Genomic DNA, 18911 nt, shown 5'->3' with positions numbered 1-18911 from the left:
TTTCTTCTCTAGAATGAAAAAAAAAAAAAAAAAAGATCCATATTAAAAAATTGTTTTATTTGACAAAATCGTTTGTGATTAAAACTTTATTTATTTTAGGAGGAAAAATACATATTTCCTAAGGTTTAGTACATGTTTCTTAGGAACCCATTTCATATATGAAATCACAAGGAATAACTTCCAAACCCTTGGGGTTCTTTTATCTCAACTTATGTATATTCATTTAGTTTCATTGATCATTTTGTGTTAATCTCTCATAGAAGACCGTGGTCAAGGAGTTTGTCTCTAGTTTACAAAAATAAAAGGGTCTCTCCCAAATACACTGCAAAACACAGAGGGTTATATCTAAATTACCCTAGAATTATTTGCATCAAGAGAATTACATACCTCCAGTAGCATTATGAGTAAAATACTTTTTTCTTTATCATTTGTTATATGTTTACTATCAAACTTACAGGAGTATGAGAAATGATGGGTACATCAACTAGATTCAGTTTTAGTTTCATTATTGACTTAATCATCAATCAAACATTTCAAAGTTCTGTAGCATTTTAATGCAATACTGCAGCAGGAAGTACATTATCAATTTTTTTTAGTGCTTAGTAGCCTGAAGTAGCACTTTTGTTACATTTAAATTGCAATAAGGATTTGTTGATTTCGTGGTTGACACGTATGTACAATGCCAGACTTCTAATGAATCTGACACGTGGGGATCTGAAGAACAGATGACAAGCCTACCCTGTTCCATGGGTTTCTGTACTTTTATTTTTTTATCTACAATTTCTAACTTTGCGAGTCATACTCTTTCAATCATCAAAATGTGGTCTTAATAGTTATGGAACATCAAATTCTTGCATACCAAGTAAGGGTGGCAATTTTAATACGATCCGCGGCCACGACTTGAAAATGATTGCGATATGGAATTATCAGTTTTGGGTAGGGAAGGGGTGTACAAAATACCCCATAATCGAAAAAACACAAGAATGACTTAAACCATTTTTTTCGGTTTGAATTTGGGTAACATGCTCAAGAATCGAACCAAATTGAAACTAGGATTAGAACTTGGAACCAAACCCATGAATCAAAAAATAGTTTTCTTAAAATTATTTGTTAATAAATACCACCCAAATTCAAGGTGAGTGTAGGATAGGATTAAAAAATTAAACATTATACCCCCTCTCACCCGTTTTCATATTTCTCTTTTCTATAATTTTAATTTAAAAATTCCTTAGGATGTGGTACTTACTCTCTTTATCTCTAATAGATTGAAGTTCAATTATTTATAATAAGTATAAAAAAAAAAAAAAAATCTTGGGAGAGATTTTTTCTTGAATCCCACTAAGAACTAATGAATAAGTGTTCCGACATGAGAAAAGTATCAAAGATAAAATAATGGATATACGTAAATTAAAAAAAATTGAATTTGAACAAATAAATTAACTTACAATTGCAAACACCAAAAATACCCTATTGTTTTGGGTTTCCTAATCCATTTTAAGGGAAAATTTGAAAACTTCTCGTCTCCAACACGTTAATGTCCAAACTATATGATATTCAATCATCATTTAGAAGAATGTCAACAGTATTTTAGAGCTTGATTCTTCTTTAATTGTGAATAGGTTGAAAGGTGCAAATCTTGCTTGAAAACTCTAAAATTGGTTGGTGGGGATCAAAGAGGTTCTTTCAACCTCTTTATGGTGTGTTGAACATAGAGGGCAACTCCATGGTAGATTCTTTGACGAATTTTTCCATTGAGATTTGAGAGAAACCTCTTGTATTTTTTAATCTATTTCAGACCTTCCTATTGATGCCAGAATGGCTTTTGGAGTGGTATCTTAATCTAGGTTCATCCCTTGTACATTCAACTTCTTAATATATTCTATTTTGTTGGCTTAGCCAAAATATATATAGGGAAGCATTCAAAGGCTTTAAAGAGAGCTAAACATTGTACCAAATATTTTTCAATATAAATTAGAAGTTTTGAAATGAGCTAACTTTTTGTGAAGATGATCTAAACCCACAAAAAATCATCTTCACAAAAAATCAGGTCATTCTCAAATTTCTAACCCTAATTTACAAGTTGAAGAATCATGAACTGTCAATTTTTATCGTTAATTTGTAAAACACTTTTTAAGGGGTTAGAAGTTTCGGAATGAGTTAATTTTTTTTTTTTTTTTCAAGATGTTCTCAAAAGCTTTACCGACTAAAATATGTGGCATCTGCCACAAAGACCACTTATAACTTTCGTGTACATCTCAATATCTAAACTTTGATGCTTCTCCTAACTAAACATTAAGGACTGTGTGAAACGATGTCAATTTTAATGTCATCAAGCACTATTCAACCGTTTAAACTCTTCTCTACTACTAATTCATTAACAATAATCCCAGGCACACAAGATCCACAAAACTGTTTTGAGAACCACCTAAGATCAACTAATGAACTGAACTAAACTAAGAAAAAAAAAAAAAAAAAGAAATAGAGATAAAAGGGTCGTTGATTGGCTCAAGTTTTATTTATAATATTGTAGAAAACTCATGCAATATCATGCATGGTGTCTTCTTACATACGTAATACACATCTGCATCATATATATATATATATATAGTATGATAAAGACCAGTCTCACTACACTAGTGGTATCAACGACGTGATCATCAACACTCGATGAACATGCTCTTCCATCCAAAGGACTTGCACCTTCGAGTACGTTTGTCCAACCGGCTATGCACTCTGCCTTTGCAATCGGGCTGATTGTAAAATCTTGCGGGCTGCCCGGTGTACACGAATTGGAATCCTCCATTAAGTCTGATGTTGTTACACCCACAATTCTGGTGGGTCACAGCCCAGTTTTCGCAACCCGGACCGCTCCAAACCGTAAACTCGCTACCAGCAACAAGGTTGGCTCCACAGACTATTAACATAAGCACCACCAATATGGTTGTTGTGGAAAGAAAGGCTGAAGGAGGCTTGGTAGAGGCCATGGTGTGAGTTTAATTTGAGGTTGATGTGTCTGTTCTTCTATCTATTTATAGGACGGAGTTTTTTTTTTGTTGTGTGCCATCGGTATCGGAAATGATGGGTACATCAATTAGATTCAATTTTAATTTCATTATTGACTTAATCATCAATCAAACGTTTCAAAGTTCTATAGCATTTTAATGCAATGCTGCAGTAGGAAGTACGTTATCAATTCTTTTTAGTGGTTAGTTGTCTAAAGTAGCACTTTTGTAACATTTAAATTGGAATAAGGATTCGTTGACTTCGTGATTGACACGTACGTACAATGCCAGACTTCTCTGGAATGGCCGAATGGAACACAAGAAGATTTGAATCTTGCACGTGGGATCTAAAGAACGGTTGGCAAGCCTACCTTGTTCAAGGGGTTTCTGTACTTTTGTTTTTTATCCATATTTTCTAACTTTGCGACTCATCTTCTTTCAATTATCAAAAAGTGGTCTTAATAGTTATCCAACATCAAATTCATGCAAGTTAAATAGAGGTGGCAATTTTAATACGATCCGCAACCACGATTTGAAAGCAATTGCGACACGGAGTTACCGGTTTTGGATAAGGTTGTACAAAACGCCCCATATCGAGATTCACAAATGGGATCAAAATCGGAAAAAAAACTGAATTGACTGAATCCATTTTTTTTTTTCAGTTCGAATTTGGGTTCCACCCTCGAGAATCGAATCTAACCGAAACTGAGATCGAAACTTGAAACCAAACCCATAAATCAAAAATCAGGTTTATTTTGAACCCCCTTTAAAATAAAATTTAAAATAAATAAATAAATAAAAACCCGTTGGGGGGGGGGGGGGGGGGGTCTTCAAATTATTTGTCAATAAATACAACCCAAATTCAAGGTGGGAATAGAATAGAATTTTAAAAATTAAGCATTATACCCCGTTCTCCCATCTCCCTCTCCCTCTCCCATTTCTTTAATTTTGATTCAGAAAATCCTTAAGACTCTACGTCCAATAGATCGAAGTTCAAATAGATTGAAAATGTACGGGTAGAAATCTTTTTAAAAATAAAATCTTGGCATTTTTAATCCCTACTCACAAATTGCACATCATAAAGATTAAGGTATTTAGACCCCTTCTTTCATAAGAACAGGTTCATAACCTTCAAAAAAAAAATTCAAAATTATTTGATTTTAAGTTAATGTCAAAATTGAGATTTCCTCTCTCAATGAGGTGACTCTTATGACTTAGACCAAAATTAATGTCTCCTTCCTTTAGTGGTACAAATCGTATTTTCAACTTTCTTTTTTTCTTTTTTTTTTTTTTTCCCCCTAAAATGAACATGTATTTTAAAGTTATCACCTTTTGATGGAGAGAGTGGAGTGTAGCACTTTCGTCGACCTTATGCACCCCTTTCTCTAACCGAACTCTTACTTAAATCTTAGGTTGATTGATTTCATATCCATACGAGAATCACTATTTCGTCAAAAATCGATTTTTCTTCAAATAATTATTTGGTTGACTATTCGTACCCCTTATTAAAAAAAATGAATGGTGACAACAACAAATCCATGTAGTGATGATTTTTGGATTCGAAAATCACATACCTACAAAAATCTCTTTAACAAGTAATAAAATGTACAAGGGAAGAAATTCATGATTTTGAGAAATCTTTACCGTATCAATTTGTGTGTATGGTAATGTATCCTTTCCCTAGTGTTCTTTAATGAATTTGATAAATTTTGTACCAACAATGATTCTACAAAAATTATTACAAAACATGTACCAAAATATGCAAATAAAATAGCATTTGAATTTTAAGATCAATACTAAAAACTCCACCCTAAGTGTAATTAAAAATAAACATGTGAATCATTACACTTAAATTGTCCTCAAGTCTACAATTTCTCAGCAACCACTCACAATGCCCTCTTTCAAGACTCCAATGGACAAATAAAACAAGGATAATTTACAATTGCAAACACCAAAACAGTCAGGTGTTTGGGTCTCCTAATCCATTTTAAAGGAAAATTTAAAAATTTATTGTCGCCAACATGTCTCCAACGTGCCTACGCTGAAACTAGCTGATATTCAATCTTATATAAATGTAAGGCTCACTTGAACCATCTTTCTACTGCTCTTGATTCATGTGCAACAACCTTTTCGACACAAATTCAGCTTCCTTTGTTCTTCCCTCAGCATCTAGGGTGGTTTTTAAATCTCTTAGGCAACAAAAACCTGGCTGCCTTCCTTTCTCCACCAATTCATAATACAAGCCAAATGCTTCTGCAGCTTTTTTAGTTTTACAAAGACCAGTTATAACTTTGTTGTACAGCTCAATATCTAAACTTTGATACTTCTCCAAACTAAACAATAGTAGTTCTTGAGCGTCCAAGAACTTTTTGTTCCGACAAAGGAAGCTAATCACTTCCTCCATTTTAATTGAATACCCATTGTCATGAAGTAACCCAATAATCTCAAATGCAGTTTCTCTAATTCTGGATTTAAAAAGAACAATCACAGTATCTGTCGAGATGTTGATGTTTTGTCGAATTTTTCTCTCTAACATCAATTTAACAAGGGAAGTGGCTTCTAGAGAAAAACCCTCTTCTACTAGTGCTGCAAGGATAGCATGGAAAGTAGATGTTCTTGGATGATGAGAGCTCTTCAACATCTTGTCTAGAGTCTTAAAGGCAAAACTTGGTTCACTCTTCTTCAAGAACCCATCAATAAGGGACTCGTATATCTCCACATCGGGAACAAAATCTCTCCTTAACATCAAGACCAAAAGGTCGAATGCAGCTTGCAATGTACCTTCCTTGCAATGTCCCATGATGATCGTCTTGAACGATGGAGGGTCTTGTGTACCTCTCTTCAAGAGTTGCCTGAACACCTTCTCAGCCTTCTGAGTCTTCCCCTTCGTGCATAAATACTCAAAAATGGGATTATAAGCCGCAACAAGAGGGACACAGCCAACGTCCCGTAACACTATCTTCTCCTCTGATAACTCATTAAACAACTCCTCTGCTCTCTCGAACTTTCCCTTATGACACAAATTCCGAATCAAAATACTATATGAAGCTGAATCAGGTTGGACCTTTAACTCTGACATTTTATCGAACACTTCCAGCGCATCCTCCAACTTCCCCGTATTACAATGTGCACTCATCAATGTGTTGAAAGTACATGTGTCAGGGACGAATTCGCCGCCACCGATCATTCCACCCAAAACTTCCTTTATCTTATCAAGCTTCCGTGCCTCACAAAGGCCTTGAATTATAGTATTATAAGTAATCTTATTAGGTTTCATTCCACAACCAATCATCTCCTCAAACAAATCTAAAGCCTCAACAATGCATTGTTTCTCACAATACCCTCTAATCAAAGTCGTGTAAGTTACAACATTTGGATTCAAATCCAAGCTTTTTTTGCACATTCCCTTAACAAGATTGTGTGCAATTCTAACTTTTCCAGCTCTACACAATCCATCGACAAGCGTGTTATACGTAACAACATCTGGGTCACATCGAAATTGCGGCATCTCTTTGAAAAATCGAAACCCATCTTCCACCATTGAATTCAAACAAAACCCTCTAATCAAAATGTTGAAAGTAAAAATATCGGGCGAAACACCCGTAGAGAGCATTTCATCAAACAGTTTCTTCGCCATATTAGTTCTACCACGACGAAGCATAATAGATAAGAGACTATTGAAGGTGATTACAGAAGGTGAAACCCTAACCGATTTCATCATCGAAAAAACCTTAATTGATTCTTGAATCAAACCAGCTTGACCATAGCTTCTGATCAAACTGTTAAAAAATCGATCTTGGAGCTTAACAGTTCCTCCAGATTTGCTCTCTATGGAGAGTAGGAGGTTTCGAGCTGCGTTGAGGTTTCGATTACGGCCAAGGATTTCGAGCATCTCGAAGTAGGTTTGATCATTGTGGGAGAAACCCTTAGTTTGGGCCCAATTAAAGAAATGTAAGGCTTTTGATGGGGTTCTAATGAGACGAAGACATTGGAGGACTGTGTTTTTAGAGAGAGAAGAGGAGAGAGAGGATTCGAGATTGGGTGACCATGGATGATTGTTGATGAGTCGAGATAGGGTTCGAGAGGATTTGGTTTTTGATGATTTGTGTTTTTGATTTTGATCTTCGTTGTTAGGTTGTTTTACAGGTAGGGTTGGTGCTAACGTGCGAGGGGAGGAGGAAGAATCACAGGAGATGTGCCTGGTAAAGGAGCGTCGGAGAAGAAGCATGACAGCGTTGGAGGCCAAACCAGAAGAAAGAGAATGTACACGTGGCATTATAACAAGGTGAAAGGTGACTATCAATGGGCCAAAACCCGACCTATTGACAGCCCTCGCTAGTGGTTCCAATGGGCCAGGTTAGCCCAAGAGCTAGCCGTACCGGGCATATAATAGATTGGGCTCATATTATTTCAGTTGCGCCTCTTGAATCTTGATATGGGTGGACTTTCATTTTTTTATTTTTTTATTTTTTCTGGTGGGGAATTTCTACGAGATTAACCCCATTAGAGGTGAAAGGGAAGCATGGTTGAATTGAAGATGAAGTTAAATAGAATAAAGATTAGAGTCGTGCTGGGGTGACACAATATTTACTGTGATTCTCACAATTCTGATGTAGACATGTATACATAATCATAGATTGTTTTTACTCGTATCGTGAGGAAATACATCTATGGTTATGTGCACATCCCATGTCAGAATTGTGAGAATCGTAGTAAATCTTTTTTGTCATTTCAGCATTTTCCTAAAAATTAATTTTTTACGTAGGTTGAAGTACTTGAACACAGGGGTGTCAATGGGTACCCATTTACTCGAAACCCAAGACATCGGTTCTGGTTGCCTTTTTAATGGAATTAATTAGAGTTGGGTCAAATATGGAACCAAACTAATAAGAACCGGAACCATTAGGTTCTATCTTATGAGTACCCAGATTCGATTTTGAAAGCGCCCTCGATCCGCGTGGTGCGCGGATCCACTTTTGACCCTTGAGGTTTAGGAGTCGCCACCTAGTTATTACGGTCTAGGAACCGATCAATGACTCTAAACGGATAAAACTAATCTAAAACCAAAAAAAAAAAAACTGAATTCGGGGATCATGTTACGGGATTGGAAGGTGTTAGGCACCAATCCCGCCCGGCCAAAGCCGGTCTCTACTAAATTCCCAAGTAAATTACATTGCTAAAACCTAGATAAAAATAGAAAATAATAAAAAAAAGTACCTTTCCGATGCAAGGACTTTATTCCCTCAGATCTGACAAAAAGAGCTCCTTGTACCGTGCTCCCTTGCTTCGTTCTGCTTCCGGATTTGACTTCGGATCTCCGAGGGAAGGTATCTCCTTGTTTTTGAATTTGAACTCTTCAAGTTCGTTGCGGATTGGGGATGTTTTTAGAAGGCTTTTGGGTGTTTTCTAGACTAAAATTGAAGGAGGGATGTTAGCTAAGGAGTTGGGGCTCCAAAACTAGGGTTTATGGGGGGCTAGGGGAGCTTCTAGACCTACTTCTCTTAGGTTTTTCAGTTGATACGAAAATAGGGTGTGAGCACCTCTATTTATAGATGTTTTTAGGGGTTGATTTGGATAGAGTTAGTGTTTAATTAGAGATCTTTTAATTAGAGTTGTGTTTTAGTTTGACTTGTTTTAGGTAGAATTGTGTTTTAATTCAAATTGTTTTAGGTAGAATTGTGTTTTAATTCAAATTGTTTTAGGTAGAATTATTTTTAAGTTAGAACTCTATTAGATAGAGTTATTATTTAATTAAATCTCTATTATGACTTTTGGTCTTATTTGATTGACTTTTAATGTTTTGACTTTAGTCTTAATTGATTGACTTTCAATATCTTGACTTTAGTCTTGCTTAATTGACTTTAATTTTGACTTCAGTCTCACTTAATTGACTTTAACACCTTGACTTTAGTCTTGCTTGATTTACTTTTAATTTTTGGAGAACCCCCCTCTAAAATATCTTTAATTCTTTGGACCCCCAAATTGAGGGGTCCTTAAAGAAATATCTCACGAACCCTCAACAATTTTGCCTGAGAGCCCGATTGATCGATTTTTTTAATTCAAAATTTTAAATTAATTTTATTAATGTTTCAATTTAATTATTTTAATATTTTATTTATTAATTTCGGATTTTTTAATTATGAAAATTGTGAAATTACCGTTTTGCCCCCGGAGAGGATTTTTCACGTTTTAAGTCGGTTTTTAATGTTCCAGGATGTTTTAGAATCGATTTTTCGTAAGGAATTCAATGGAAATGTTGGTTTGTATCATTTATGAAAATTTTTATGTGAAATGATTGTGAACTTTATGAGGGGCATTTTCGTAATTTTATCAAATTCTATTAAAATTGGTGAAATGATTTATTTGGTTCCGATTTGTTATTTTATGTGTTCGAGAGAGTTTTCCTAAGCGTAACGTAGGCTCTAGGGTTGTTTTGATGTCAAGGGTATTTTGGTAATTTGATTAATTTTTAGTGATTTTTATCGTGAAGCTTCTTTTCGGTCTGCAAGATGATGATTTATATGTTTCTTGGGTTGTGTTTTCCTAGCGTAGCGTGGTTTCTAAGGTTTTGTCAGTTCGAGATACCTCATCCGGATTTCTGAAACACATCTGGTAACAAAATAAAGTAACGGAATACACATCCATCATTGGGAATCATTGCGATCGGGTTGACGAGTTGATTAATCAGGCGAGTGCAAAAATGGGGTGTCTACAGATGCCCCTCTTTGGCAGAGGGTCGAAGCAAACTAGATAGCAAATCTATTTTGGTAGATAGTGCGATATCCGAATGCCAAAGCTAGTGACAGTTCATTTTGCAGCCTGATTTAGTAATTCGTCAGGGTGTTCGGATCCTTGAGCGTAAAACTCTCCTCGAACTAAAAGGTTGTCAGGTCCTCAAGCATGAGCTTTCACTGACGATGTCAGATCCTCGAATTTTAGAAGATTCTCCCTGACTGATGCAAAAGTGCACGTGTGTGCAATGGTGTGATGCTGTGTGAAACTAAGTAAAAATGTGCCAGGTCCTAGAGATCTTCTCTCACTGACAATAATGATTCAAAATTGAGATGCACTTATGCAACGAAAACAATCATAGCAAGGTTTAACAAAGGTAATTGGAGTTATAACATTGTAGGAACTTCGTTAAATCCTATTTGAAATTCTTTTTAGAGTTTGAAAAAGTTTGAGTCTCATTTATCGGACTGGAGCCTATTGTAGCCAAGCTTCTCAGGCTAAGGAACTTAAACAATCCTATTAATTCAATATGATTTCAAACAAAGTTGGAGTCTCGTTTCTCGGACTCTGGCTAAGGTTTACAGGAACTTAAACAATCCTATTAAAATTGAAGTCTCGTTTCTTGGACTCGAACTAGGTTAATAGGCACTTCAAAAAGCCTATGATTCAAAACGTTGGAGTCTCGTTTCTCGGACTCGAACTTAGGTTTATAGGCACTTCAAAAAGCCTATTTATTATTCAAAAAGTTGGAGTCTCGTTTCTCGGACTCGAACTTAGGTTTGTAGGCACTTCAAAAAGCCTATTCATTCTATGATTCAAAAATTGGAGTCTCGTTTCTCGGACTCGATCTTAGGTTTGTAGGCACTTCAAAAAGCCTATTCATTCTATGATTCAACAAGTTGGAGTCTCGTTTCTCGGACTCGAACTTAGGTTTGTAGGCACTTCAAAAAGCCTATTCATTCTATGATTCAAAAAGTTGGAGTCTCGTTTCTCGGACTCGAACTTAGGTTTGTAGGCACTTCAAAAAGCCTATTCATTCTATGATTCAAAAAGTTGGAGTCTCGTTTCTCGGACTCGAACTTAGGTTTGTAGGCACTTCAAAAAGCCTATTCATTCTATGATTCAAAAAGTTGGAGTCTCGTTTCTCGGACTCGAACTTGGGTTTGTAGGCACTTCAAAAAGCCTATTCATTCTATGATTCAACAAGTTGGAGTCTCGTTTCTCGGACTCGAACTTAGGTTTGTAGGCACTTCAAAAAGCCTATTCATTCTATGATTCAAAAAGTTGGAGTCTCGTTTCTCGGACTCGAACTTGGTTGTAGGCACTTCAAAAAGCCTATTCATTCTATGATTCAAAAAGTTGGAGTCTCGTTTCTCGGACTCGAACTTGGGTTTGTAGGCACTTCAAAAAGCCTATTCATTCCATGATTCAAAATCGAGCTCAAAGTTTGAAAGATCAGGCCTTTATTGGCTTATCATGCATCTGGATTCGTAATTATCATTGGGTTTCACCGGACTTTTAAGCTTTTGTATGATTTTCTTTTTATCATGTGATTAAGACAAAAACTTTGGAATTAAATGACCTTCAAAAATGCCCCTAGTTTCAAGGTTGGCTTTAATGGGACTTGACTACGAGACTGATGGAATGGATTACGCTTGAAAAATATGGACTCTGATGTATGATAGATAGAAGAACTGACATTCTCTTAAATTTAAGACTCTTAAGATTATCATATGTGCAATAAAGAATTGATCATTTTCTTTCGAATTTCTTTTGAAAAATGCTTGAGCTGGACTTAAAAAATCTTGATAAATATTAGAATAAAAGATCTTCCTCTTCAAAGTGGTTGATGATTCTACATCTTCCATTAGCGAACACTTGAACAAGTAAACATACTTTTGAAGATCCTACAATGTTCAAGATGACTTCTGATTTTTTTCGACTTCAATATTGTCTTTGTCGGATGTGAGCTCTTGGCTAAAAGACAAATACCGTGGCTTGAATGGTTCTGCAGTTTCTGCACAAGCTTCCTTCTGAATTTTTCTTCTTGACGGGACCTTTCCTCCCATTTGATGATGCCCTAATTTTTGCCTAGATCGCCTCTTCAGGTTTTCAATCTAGCGGGCTTTGCTCTTTCTTTTTCTGATGATACCTTGATTTTTGCCTAGGTCGCCTTTTCAGGTTTTCAACCTAGCAGGCTTTCTTTTTTATGGTTATGCCCTAAATTTTGTCTAAGCCGCCATTTCAGGTTTTCGACTTAGCGGGCTTCTCTTTTTTTCTTGATGATCTTGTGTAACCAAATCGATAATTTCTCAGTTTCCTGCACCTTAACCGAGTCAATTAGCCTTCAGGAGGACTTAATAGGTGGGCTTAGGATATGGTTTAGAAAGAAAAGATATAAGGCTCAACTTCCCAAAATGCCCCTAGTTGATATTCTCTCTTTTCTGTCAATTATTTTGATTTTTTTTTCTAAATACCCCTAGTTTGGCATTCTTTTCTTTTTATCAATTCTTTTGATTCTTTTTTCTAATGCCCCTAGTATGACATTCTTTTCTTTTAAACCTTTCAATAGGGGATTTTCCTTTTAGATGATAAGAGAATACACATATTCTTTGCATGACCGGGCCTGAAGTAACTTCTCAGGTTGCCTACGTACCCCAAATATTTTTTTTCTTTTGGGATCAGGTCCAAAACGTAGTTCATGCTAAGATTCCCTCCCAAGGTTGGTCGGTATGGTTTAAAAAGAAGAGGCTACTGCTTTTATTTTTTTTTAAAAGGCTGCGAGGGGCTAAAGAAGGTTTTTTTTCTTTTTTGGTAAGACAGGATGATTGTTCGACCAAAGAAGGCCTCCTTTGGTGAATGCTGCTTGACTTGGTCAAAATTTCAAGAATCTGATATTTGGATTGCTCTGTCGAGTAAGGTCTTCTTTTGAGAATGAATATTCTTCAGTCTTCTTCTGAGAAAGAGTAATCTTTAGTCTTCTTCTACGGAGTTGAGTGAGATTGACTCGTTCAACTATTTCCAAACTTCAAAAGAAATCTCATATTCTTTTGTGAATGAGAACTTTCTTCACTTGAGTGAAAAACATGGTAGATCCACTTGTAAGTCTTAGCCTCTTTGTTGATGCTTTCAGCTATATCATCTTTGACCGATAATCTTTGACTTTGAAATCACTCGACTTTATGTCTTGATCTATATTTATACAATCCATCCATATATCTTATGAGATCATGCAAGAAACATTGTTGAATTTCTCAAGTAAGTTTACTACTCTCTCATGTTCTCCTGAGGATAATGTATCACCAATTTGCACTTCTTGAGTGTACTCTTTAATTCCAATATTTATCAAATTTGATTAGTGAGCTTTAAGTCATTTCTCATGTTAGATTTTATGTTCACATCATTATTGCACACATGATAATCAAAAGCTTCTTTATTAGAATAAAAAAGAACACAAACTGACAAACCTTACTAAAAACCAAAAAATAAAGATGGCTAACTGAATTCAAAGACTGACGCAATTGAAGCTAAAAAAAACTAAGAAAACTTAAAAGACGACATCATTATGAATAGAGGGACACAAATCTAGAGTCTATGCCACTTCGGTTATCTTCGATGGATGACTTGAACTTGCCTGCTTTTACTATCTCTTCATATTTTGATTCAAGCCTCTGTCATATGCGCGACAATCCGTTGCTTCAATAATTTCCCTGTTCTACAGTTCTGTCGCTGTCTTAGGGTAGTTGTGCTCATTCTGGCATGGAGCGAATACACTGTTAAGACCCATTGGTGAATGAAGGAAACTGGATCAATTGATTCGGGTTTGGATATGGATATTAGGTTCAGAGTAGGAAGGGGTTGATTTTGAAAAGTAGGCAAAGGGTTAGTCTTAACATTGGGAGTAGTAGGAGTGGGTATGGTGACTTTTCCTTGCTCAATAAGGTCTTGGATAGCATGTCTGAGAGTAATACACCTGTCAAGAACATGACCAGGCATCTGATGGAATTCACAGAATTGCCCATTATCCATGTTTGGAGGAAGAGGATTAGGCAAATGCTTGGGTGTAAAGGCGTCAACAATCCCCTTTTCATCAATTTTTGATAAGCAACACTAAGGGACATTCCAAGATTGGCAAACTGTCTCGTAGGCTTAGTTTGTGAAGGTTGAGTAGCTTGAGGAGATAGTGCGAAGGAGGTGTTGGCCACTTGTAAGGAATTGACATTAGGCTTGAAATGTTTGGGTTTTGACTCAGACGAGTTACCAAAAAGTCCCGAAGAGTAGGCATCCTCAACTTGATTTCCAGCCTCAAGGAGGGATTGAAAAGTAGGAAGGTACTGAGGCATCAAGTACTTGGCATAATTTGGAGTGAGATTCCTGAGGATAATCTTAACTTGTTCCTTCTCTTGAGGTCGGTCCCACAGTTGAGCGGCTTTAGCTCTCCATCGAGCAATGAACTCAGTGAAAGTTTCCCCAGGTCTTTGTTTAGTAGTTTCTAAATCTCTTCTTGTGAGTTCAATATCCGTGTTGAATGAATATCGACCAATAAACTCTTTCATCAATTCATGCCATGTTCTTACCCGAGATGAGTCCAATGACATTAACCAGCGTAGTGCAGGACCTGTCAGGGTTCTTTGAAAAAGTTGAGCCATCTGTTCTTCATTTAGACCCTGAGATTGCATTATGCCGACATATACTTTTAAGTGAGTCCTAGGGCATCCAATACCGTCAAACTTCTCCATATCTGGCATTGTGAACTTTTCTGGTAGACGGACCGTGGGAAAAACAGGTCATTGACCCTAACCCAAGAGTAAGATCATCAGGGTCTTTGATGTTCTTCAAAGCAGTTTCAACTTGAGTTATTCGATGAGCTAGGACAGGGTCAACGTGTAACTGATCATCTTCTTGGTTTTCAACGAGGTCAAACACATCCTGAGGTTCTATAGCTTTATCTTTTCCCTTTTCAATTTTCAGGGATTCAATTTGTGTTTGGACAGAGGCAATAATCTGGGCTTGAAAAGATTCTAAAATCTGACGGAGCGCAGCTTCATCCATGATACTCGTTTCTTCTTGTGGCAATGACTGACTACTTGGCAATGGTACTCTAGAAAGACGACTCTTTTCACGGACCCAAAGTGGTACAGATGGAGGTTTAGAACGTTTAGGACCAATTATCACCTGATTGGAAGTAAACCAAGGTTAACCATTGACTCTAAAGGTTTGACTCTTAACCACATGATTATGATATAGAATAGCCCAAGTCCAGTGGAAAATATCGAATCCAAATGCACTATAAGTCTATAGTGACCAAAAAAGTGAGAAAGGTTAGATGCGGGTCTACCCCTGATTGGGATTGAACCTTTGATCAGATAAATTAATTTGATCTTAAGATCAAATCTTTCTAGATAAAGTGGTCTGGATCTTTAAAAGTGAAACCAATTAGTCCAACTGATTTGGTATTGATCAGTTTGATCCATTTGTTCATTGGGTCAACTGGTTTAAGTGGTTCAAATTAATCAGTACATTTCACCGATTGGGTAGGACCGATATTGCGGGTTTTGTTTGATTATTCTGGATCGGTCCGCCCACCTACCTGTTGGTTGGATTGAATAAAGCAACCCAGGAACACCCATAGTCGATTCGGGTCGTGACCTATAGGAAGGCTTCTAGATTCTAGGTTTACTACGTGCAATGCATTTTTATCTAGCCACCCTTGCCCAAGCACACCTATATACCTCTCGATACGTGGTGACTTGGTTTGATATACCGTATAGGTGATAATCTAAAACCTCAACTCACTTCTCTGAAGCCAAAAACAGCCAGTTTGATCTCCAGTTGAGAGGTGGCGCACAATGCTGAGCAAGGGCCCACTTAAATACCTCTCGTCTAGAATAGACGTAGTCTATCCCCCTCGTACAGTAGGGTACAGCGGGGCAAGATCTTGCTTAGGTACCGGTTTTGACCAAGAAGTGCAATTGATGTACTTAGATTACTTTTTATACCTACGGGTACGAGTCAAGAGTTGTAGCTTTCATAAATGGTTTGGCATCCCACGAGGGGACCGACCACGTACTAGTGCTACGTTGGCAATCGGGACATGTGACTGTGTGGCTTACAATAGGACAAAGGCTCAGGTCACCCCAGCATGGGTGCATCAATATGTCTCTCAGAATCACCTGATCAGACGGTATTGATGGCCCAGTTCGATATACCCTAAGGTACGTGACTGGAGTTGTGGGTTTCATGAATGACGTCGCATCTCCGAAGAGACCGGGCCACGCACTAGTGCCACGTTGGCTAAATGGGACGTGTAAGTGAGTAAAGCAGTAAACGTGCATGTGGTGTGTGCAAAGCAAGGGTGGGGTGTGCCCGGGGCCTTTTCCAAACAAATGGGCCCATGGCCCAATCAAACCAATTATAACATGAATTATATGGAAATAAGCACCATTCCAATCACATAAACATTTAATCATGATCAACATTATGACCAACATCAAACATGTATTCCCAATGACATTATAGCACATTAAATAGGCAATCATCATGAATCAATAATATGGTCCGGTTCACGATTTAAACATGCACATATACGGTATGTGGCAATCAATTAGACCCGATCATCGCAAATTTTATAGTCCAATCAAGGGCGCTTTGGGGTGACCAAAAGATAATTCAAAATTCTAAGAATTTCGGATTAAGGGTATGATAATGATCAATGAAATAAGAGGATGTTTTTATTCATTTTTTTTTATTTTTTTCTAAAATAAATTGAGCCCAAACAAGGAAATTCAAAAAACAAAACAAAGAAAACTTGCATATATGTTGCTATTGGCAACATTTAGAAAATGACTTTGTTGTTTTTTTTGAACTCCTTTTTTTATGAAAAGAAAATCTCCAATCTTTTTTTTTATTATTTTGATTTTTTCTTTTTTAGAAACAAATTAATTTCCTTTTTTTTTTTTTTTTTAAAAAAAAAAAAAAAAAAATTGATTTTGTTTTAAAACAGCAGGATAACGTCGAGCTCAACGTCGAGATCAACAGCAGCTCAACGTCGAGCTCAACGGTAGCTTAACGTCGAGATCACCCTTAACAGCAGATTTTCGTCGAGATCAACATCGGCTCTACGTCGAGCTCAACGTCGAGATCAGCAGCTTAACGTCGAGATCAGCAGGTTAAATCGTCGAGATCAGCAGGTGAAGGTAATCGTCGAGATCAGCCTATAACAGCAGGCTAGTCGTCGAGATCAGCTTAGAACAGCAGGCTAATCGTCGAGATCAGCCTATAACAGCATACCAGCGTCGAGATCAGCATGCAACATGGGATTTTTCGACGGTTTATTCGCCATTTCAGCGCTGTGATGAGAGAGATCTCTTCATGAAATCTCTAATGGCGATTATGTGGAAATCGGAGTCGAAAACTCGCGTTCGAAATCGGAGTCAAACCGCGCTTGGTAATGAAAAGAAGATCGGAGAAAACTCCACAACTACTTGGAAGACGATGTTCGACTGAAACAAAACGCATGGGGAAGATCAACATTGAGTGATCTCTGATTTCCATCGAGCATCTCATCTCACACAGCAGATCATATTCCCTACCTGATCTTCAATCCATCGTTCTCGTTCGATCAAGTGGTGAAGGGTGACAGCAAACTCGATCGTCCGTTCGAGATTCACGGAAACAACGATCGGTTTTGGAATTCTCGAAGAGCAAGAGTTCTTCGGTCTGCTGAGAACGACAGAACTAAATGGGGACGAAGAGATATATTCGGTTCTCTTAAAAATATTGAAAAAAAAAACAAAAAACAACGAACTTCACTATCGGCACCCCATTGAAAGTCATTGGATTTTAATAGTTCAAAACGACTTATACTAAAGCCACACCATTACAAGTTGCTGTTGACAGAAATTGAAATTTTTTTTTTTTTTTTTTTTTTTTAATAACCTGTTTGAGATGCTGTCAATGGGCAGCCTCTCTTGCCTAATAAACTAAAATAAAAAACCGAATACCTACCTAATAAGCGAAAAAAAAACAGATAACTAATAAAAAAAATTTTTTTTTTTTAAGGAAAACGGTCAAATGTTAAATCAAGCACCCACCCAAATTTTCAATCGAAATATACTTATATATGTAAAAAAAATCATGGTCCAAAAATCTCATCCTCAATAAAAGTATTCCTTCGAAATCTCGTATTATTTCGGATCATTCCGAATGGCCCTTGATTAAACCATAGAGATGATATGTTAAATCAAAGTGCTCCAAGTAAAATCAAACAATCAACGACGTACCAACAAGAATAAAAATAATAAAGAAACAATAACATGAAACTAACTAAAAATTAAATAAAATAAGCAAAACAAATAAAACTAGGTCATTGGCAATGTCCCCATACTTGGGGTTTTTCAAGTTTGATCCTCAATGTCCCCAGTGGAGTCGCCACTGAAAGCGCCCTCGATCCGCGTGGTGCGCGGATCCACTTTTGACCCTTGAGGTTTGGGAGTCGCCACCTAGTTATTACGGTCTAGGAACCGATCAATGACTCTAAACGGATAAAACTAATCTAAAACCAAAAAAAAAAAAACTGAATTCGGGGATCATGTTACGGGATTGGAAGGTGTTAGGCACCAATCCCGCCCGGCCAAAGCCGGTCTCTACTAAATTCCCAAGTAAATTACATTGCTAAAACCTAGATAAAAATAGAAAATAATAAAAAAAAAGTTACTTTCCGATGCAAGGACTTTATTCCCTCAGATCTGACAAAAAGAGCTCCTTGTACCGTGCTCCCTTGCTTCGTTCTGCTTCGGATTTGACTTCGGATCTCCGAGGGAAGGTATCTCCTTGTTTTTGAATTTGAACTCTTCAAGTTCGTTGCGGATTTGAGGATGTTTTTAGAAGGCTTTTGGGTGTTTTCTAGACTAAAATTGAAGGAGGGATGTTAGCTAAGGAGTTGGGGCTCCAAAACTAGGGTTTATGGGGGGCTAGGGGAGCTTCTAGACCTACTTCTCTTAGGGTTTCAGTTGATACGAAAATAGGGTGTGAGCACCTCTATTTATAGATGTTTTTAGGGGTTGATTTGGATAGAGTTAGTGTTTAATTAGAGATCTTTAATTAGAGTTGTGTTTTAGTTTGACTTGTTTTAGGTAGAATTGTGTTTTAATTCAAATTGTTTTAGGTAGAGTAGAA

At 36.9% G+C, this 18911-nt stretch overlaps 1 protein-coding gene and 1 pseudogene across 1 annotated transcript; both read right to left on the bottom strand.

The window, feature by feature from the left end:
* Positions 1–2657: 2657 nt before the first annotated feature.
* On the bottom strand, positions 2658–2984 carry LOC147381021 (antimicrobial peptide 1 pseudogene; annotated as a pseudogene).
* A 1879-nt stretch (positions 2985–4863) lies between these two features.
* LOC147381020 (pentatricopeptide repeat-containing protein At1g02060, chloroplastic-like) lies at positions 4864–7265 on the bottom strand. Its single transcript, XM_086430938.1, has one exon. The coding sequence runs from the start codon at positions 7228–7230 to the stop codon at positions 5101–5103; it is 2130 nt and encodes a 709-aa protein (XP_086287064.1). The 5' UTR covers positions 7231–7265; the 3' UTR covers positions 4864–5100.
* Positions 7266–18911: the final 11646 nt, after the last annotated feature.

Source organism: Akebia trifoliata, unplaced genomic scaffold (genome assembly GCF_017979445.1).
Source record: "Akebia trifoliata isolate Shusen 1 unplaced genomic scaffold, ASM1797944v1 Contig00818, whole genome shotgun sequence".
Lineage (NCBI taxonomy): Eukaryota > Viridiplantae > Streptophyta > Magnoliopsida > Ranunculales > Lardizabalaceae > Akebia > Akebia trifoliata.
The sequence above is the reverse complement of the archived record's forward strand: the minus strand, read 5'-3'. Positions and strand labels throughout refer to the sequence as shown.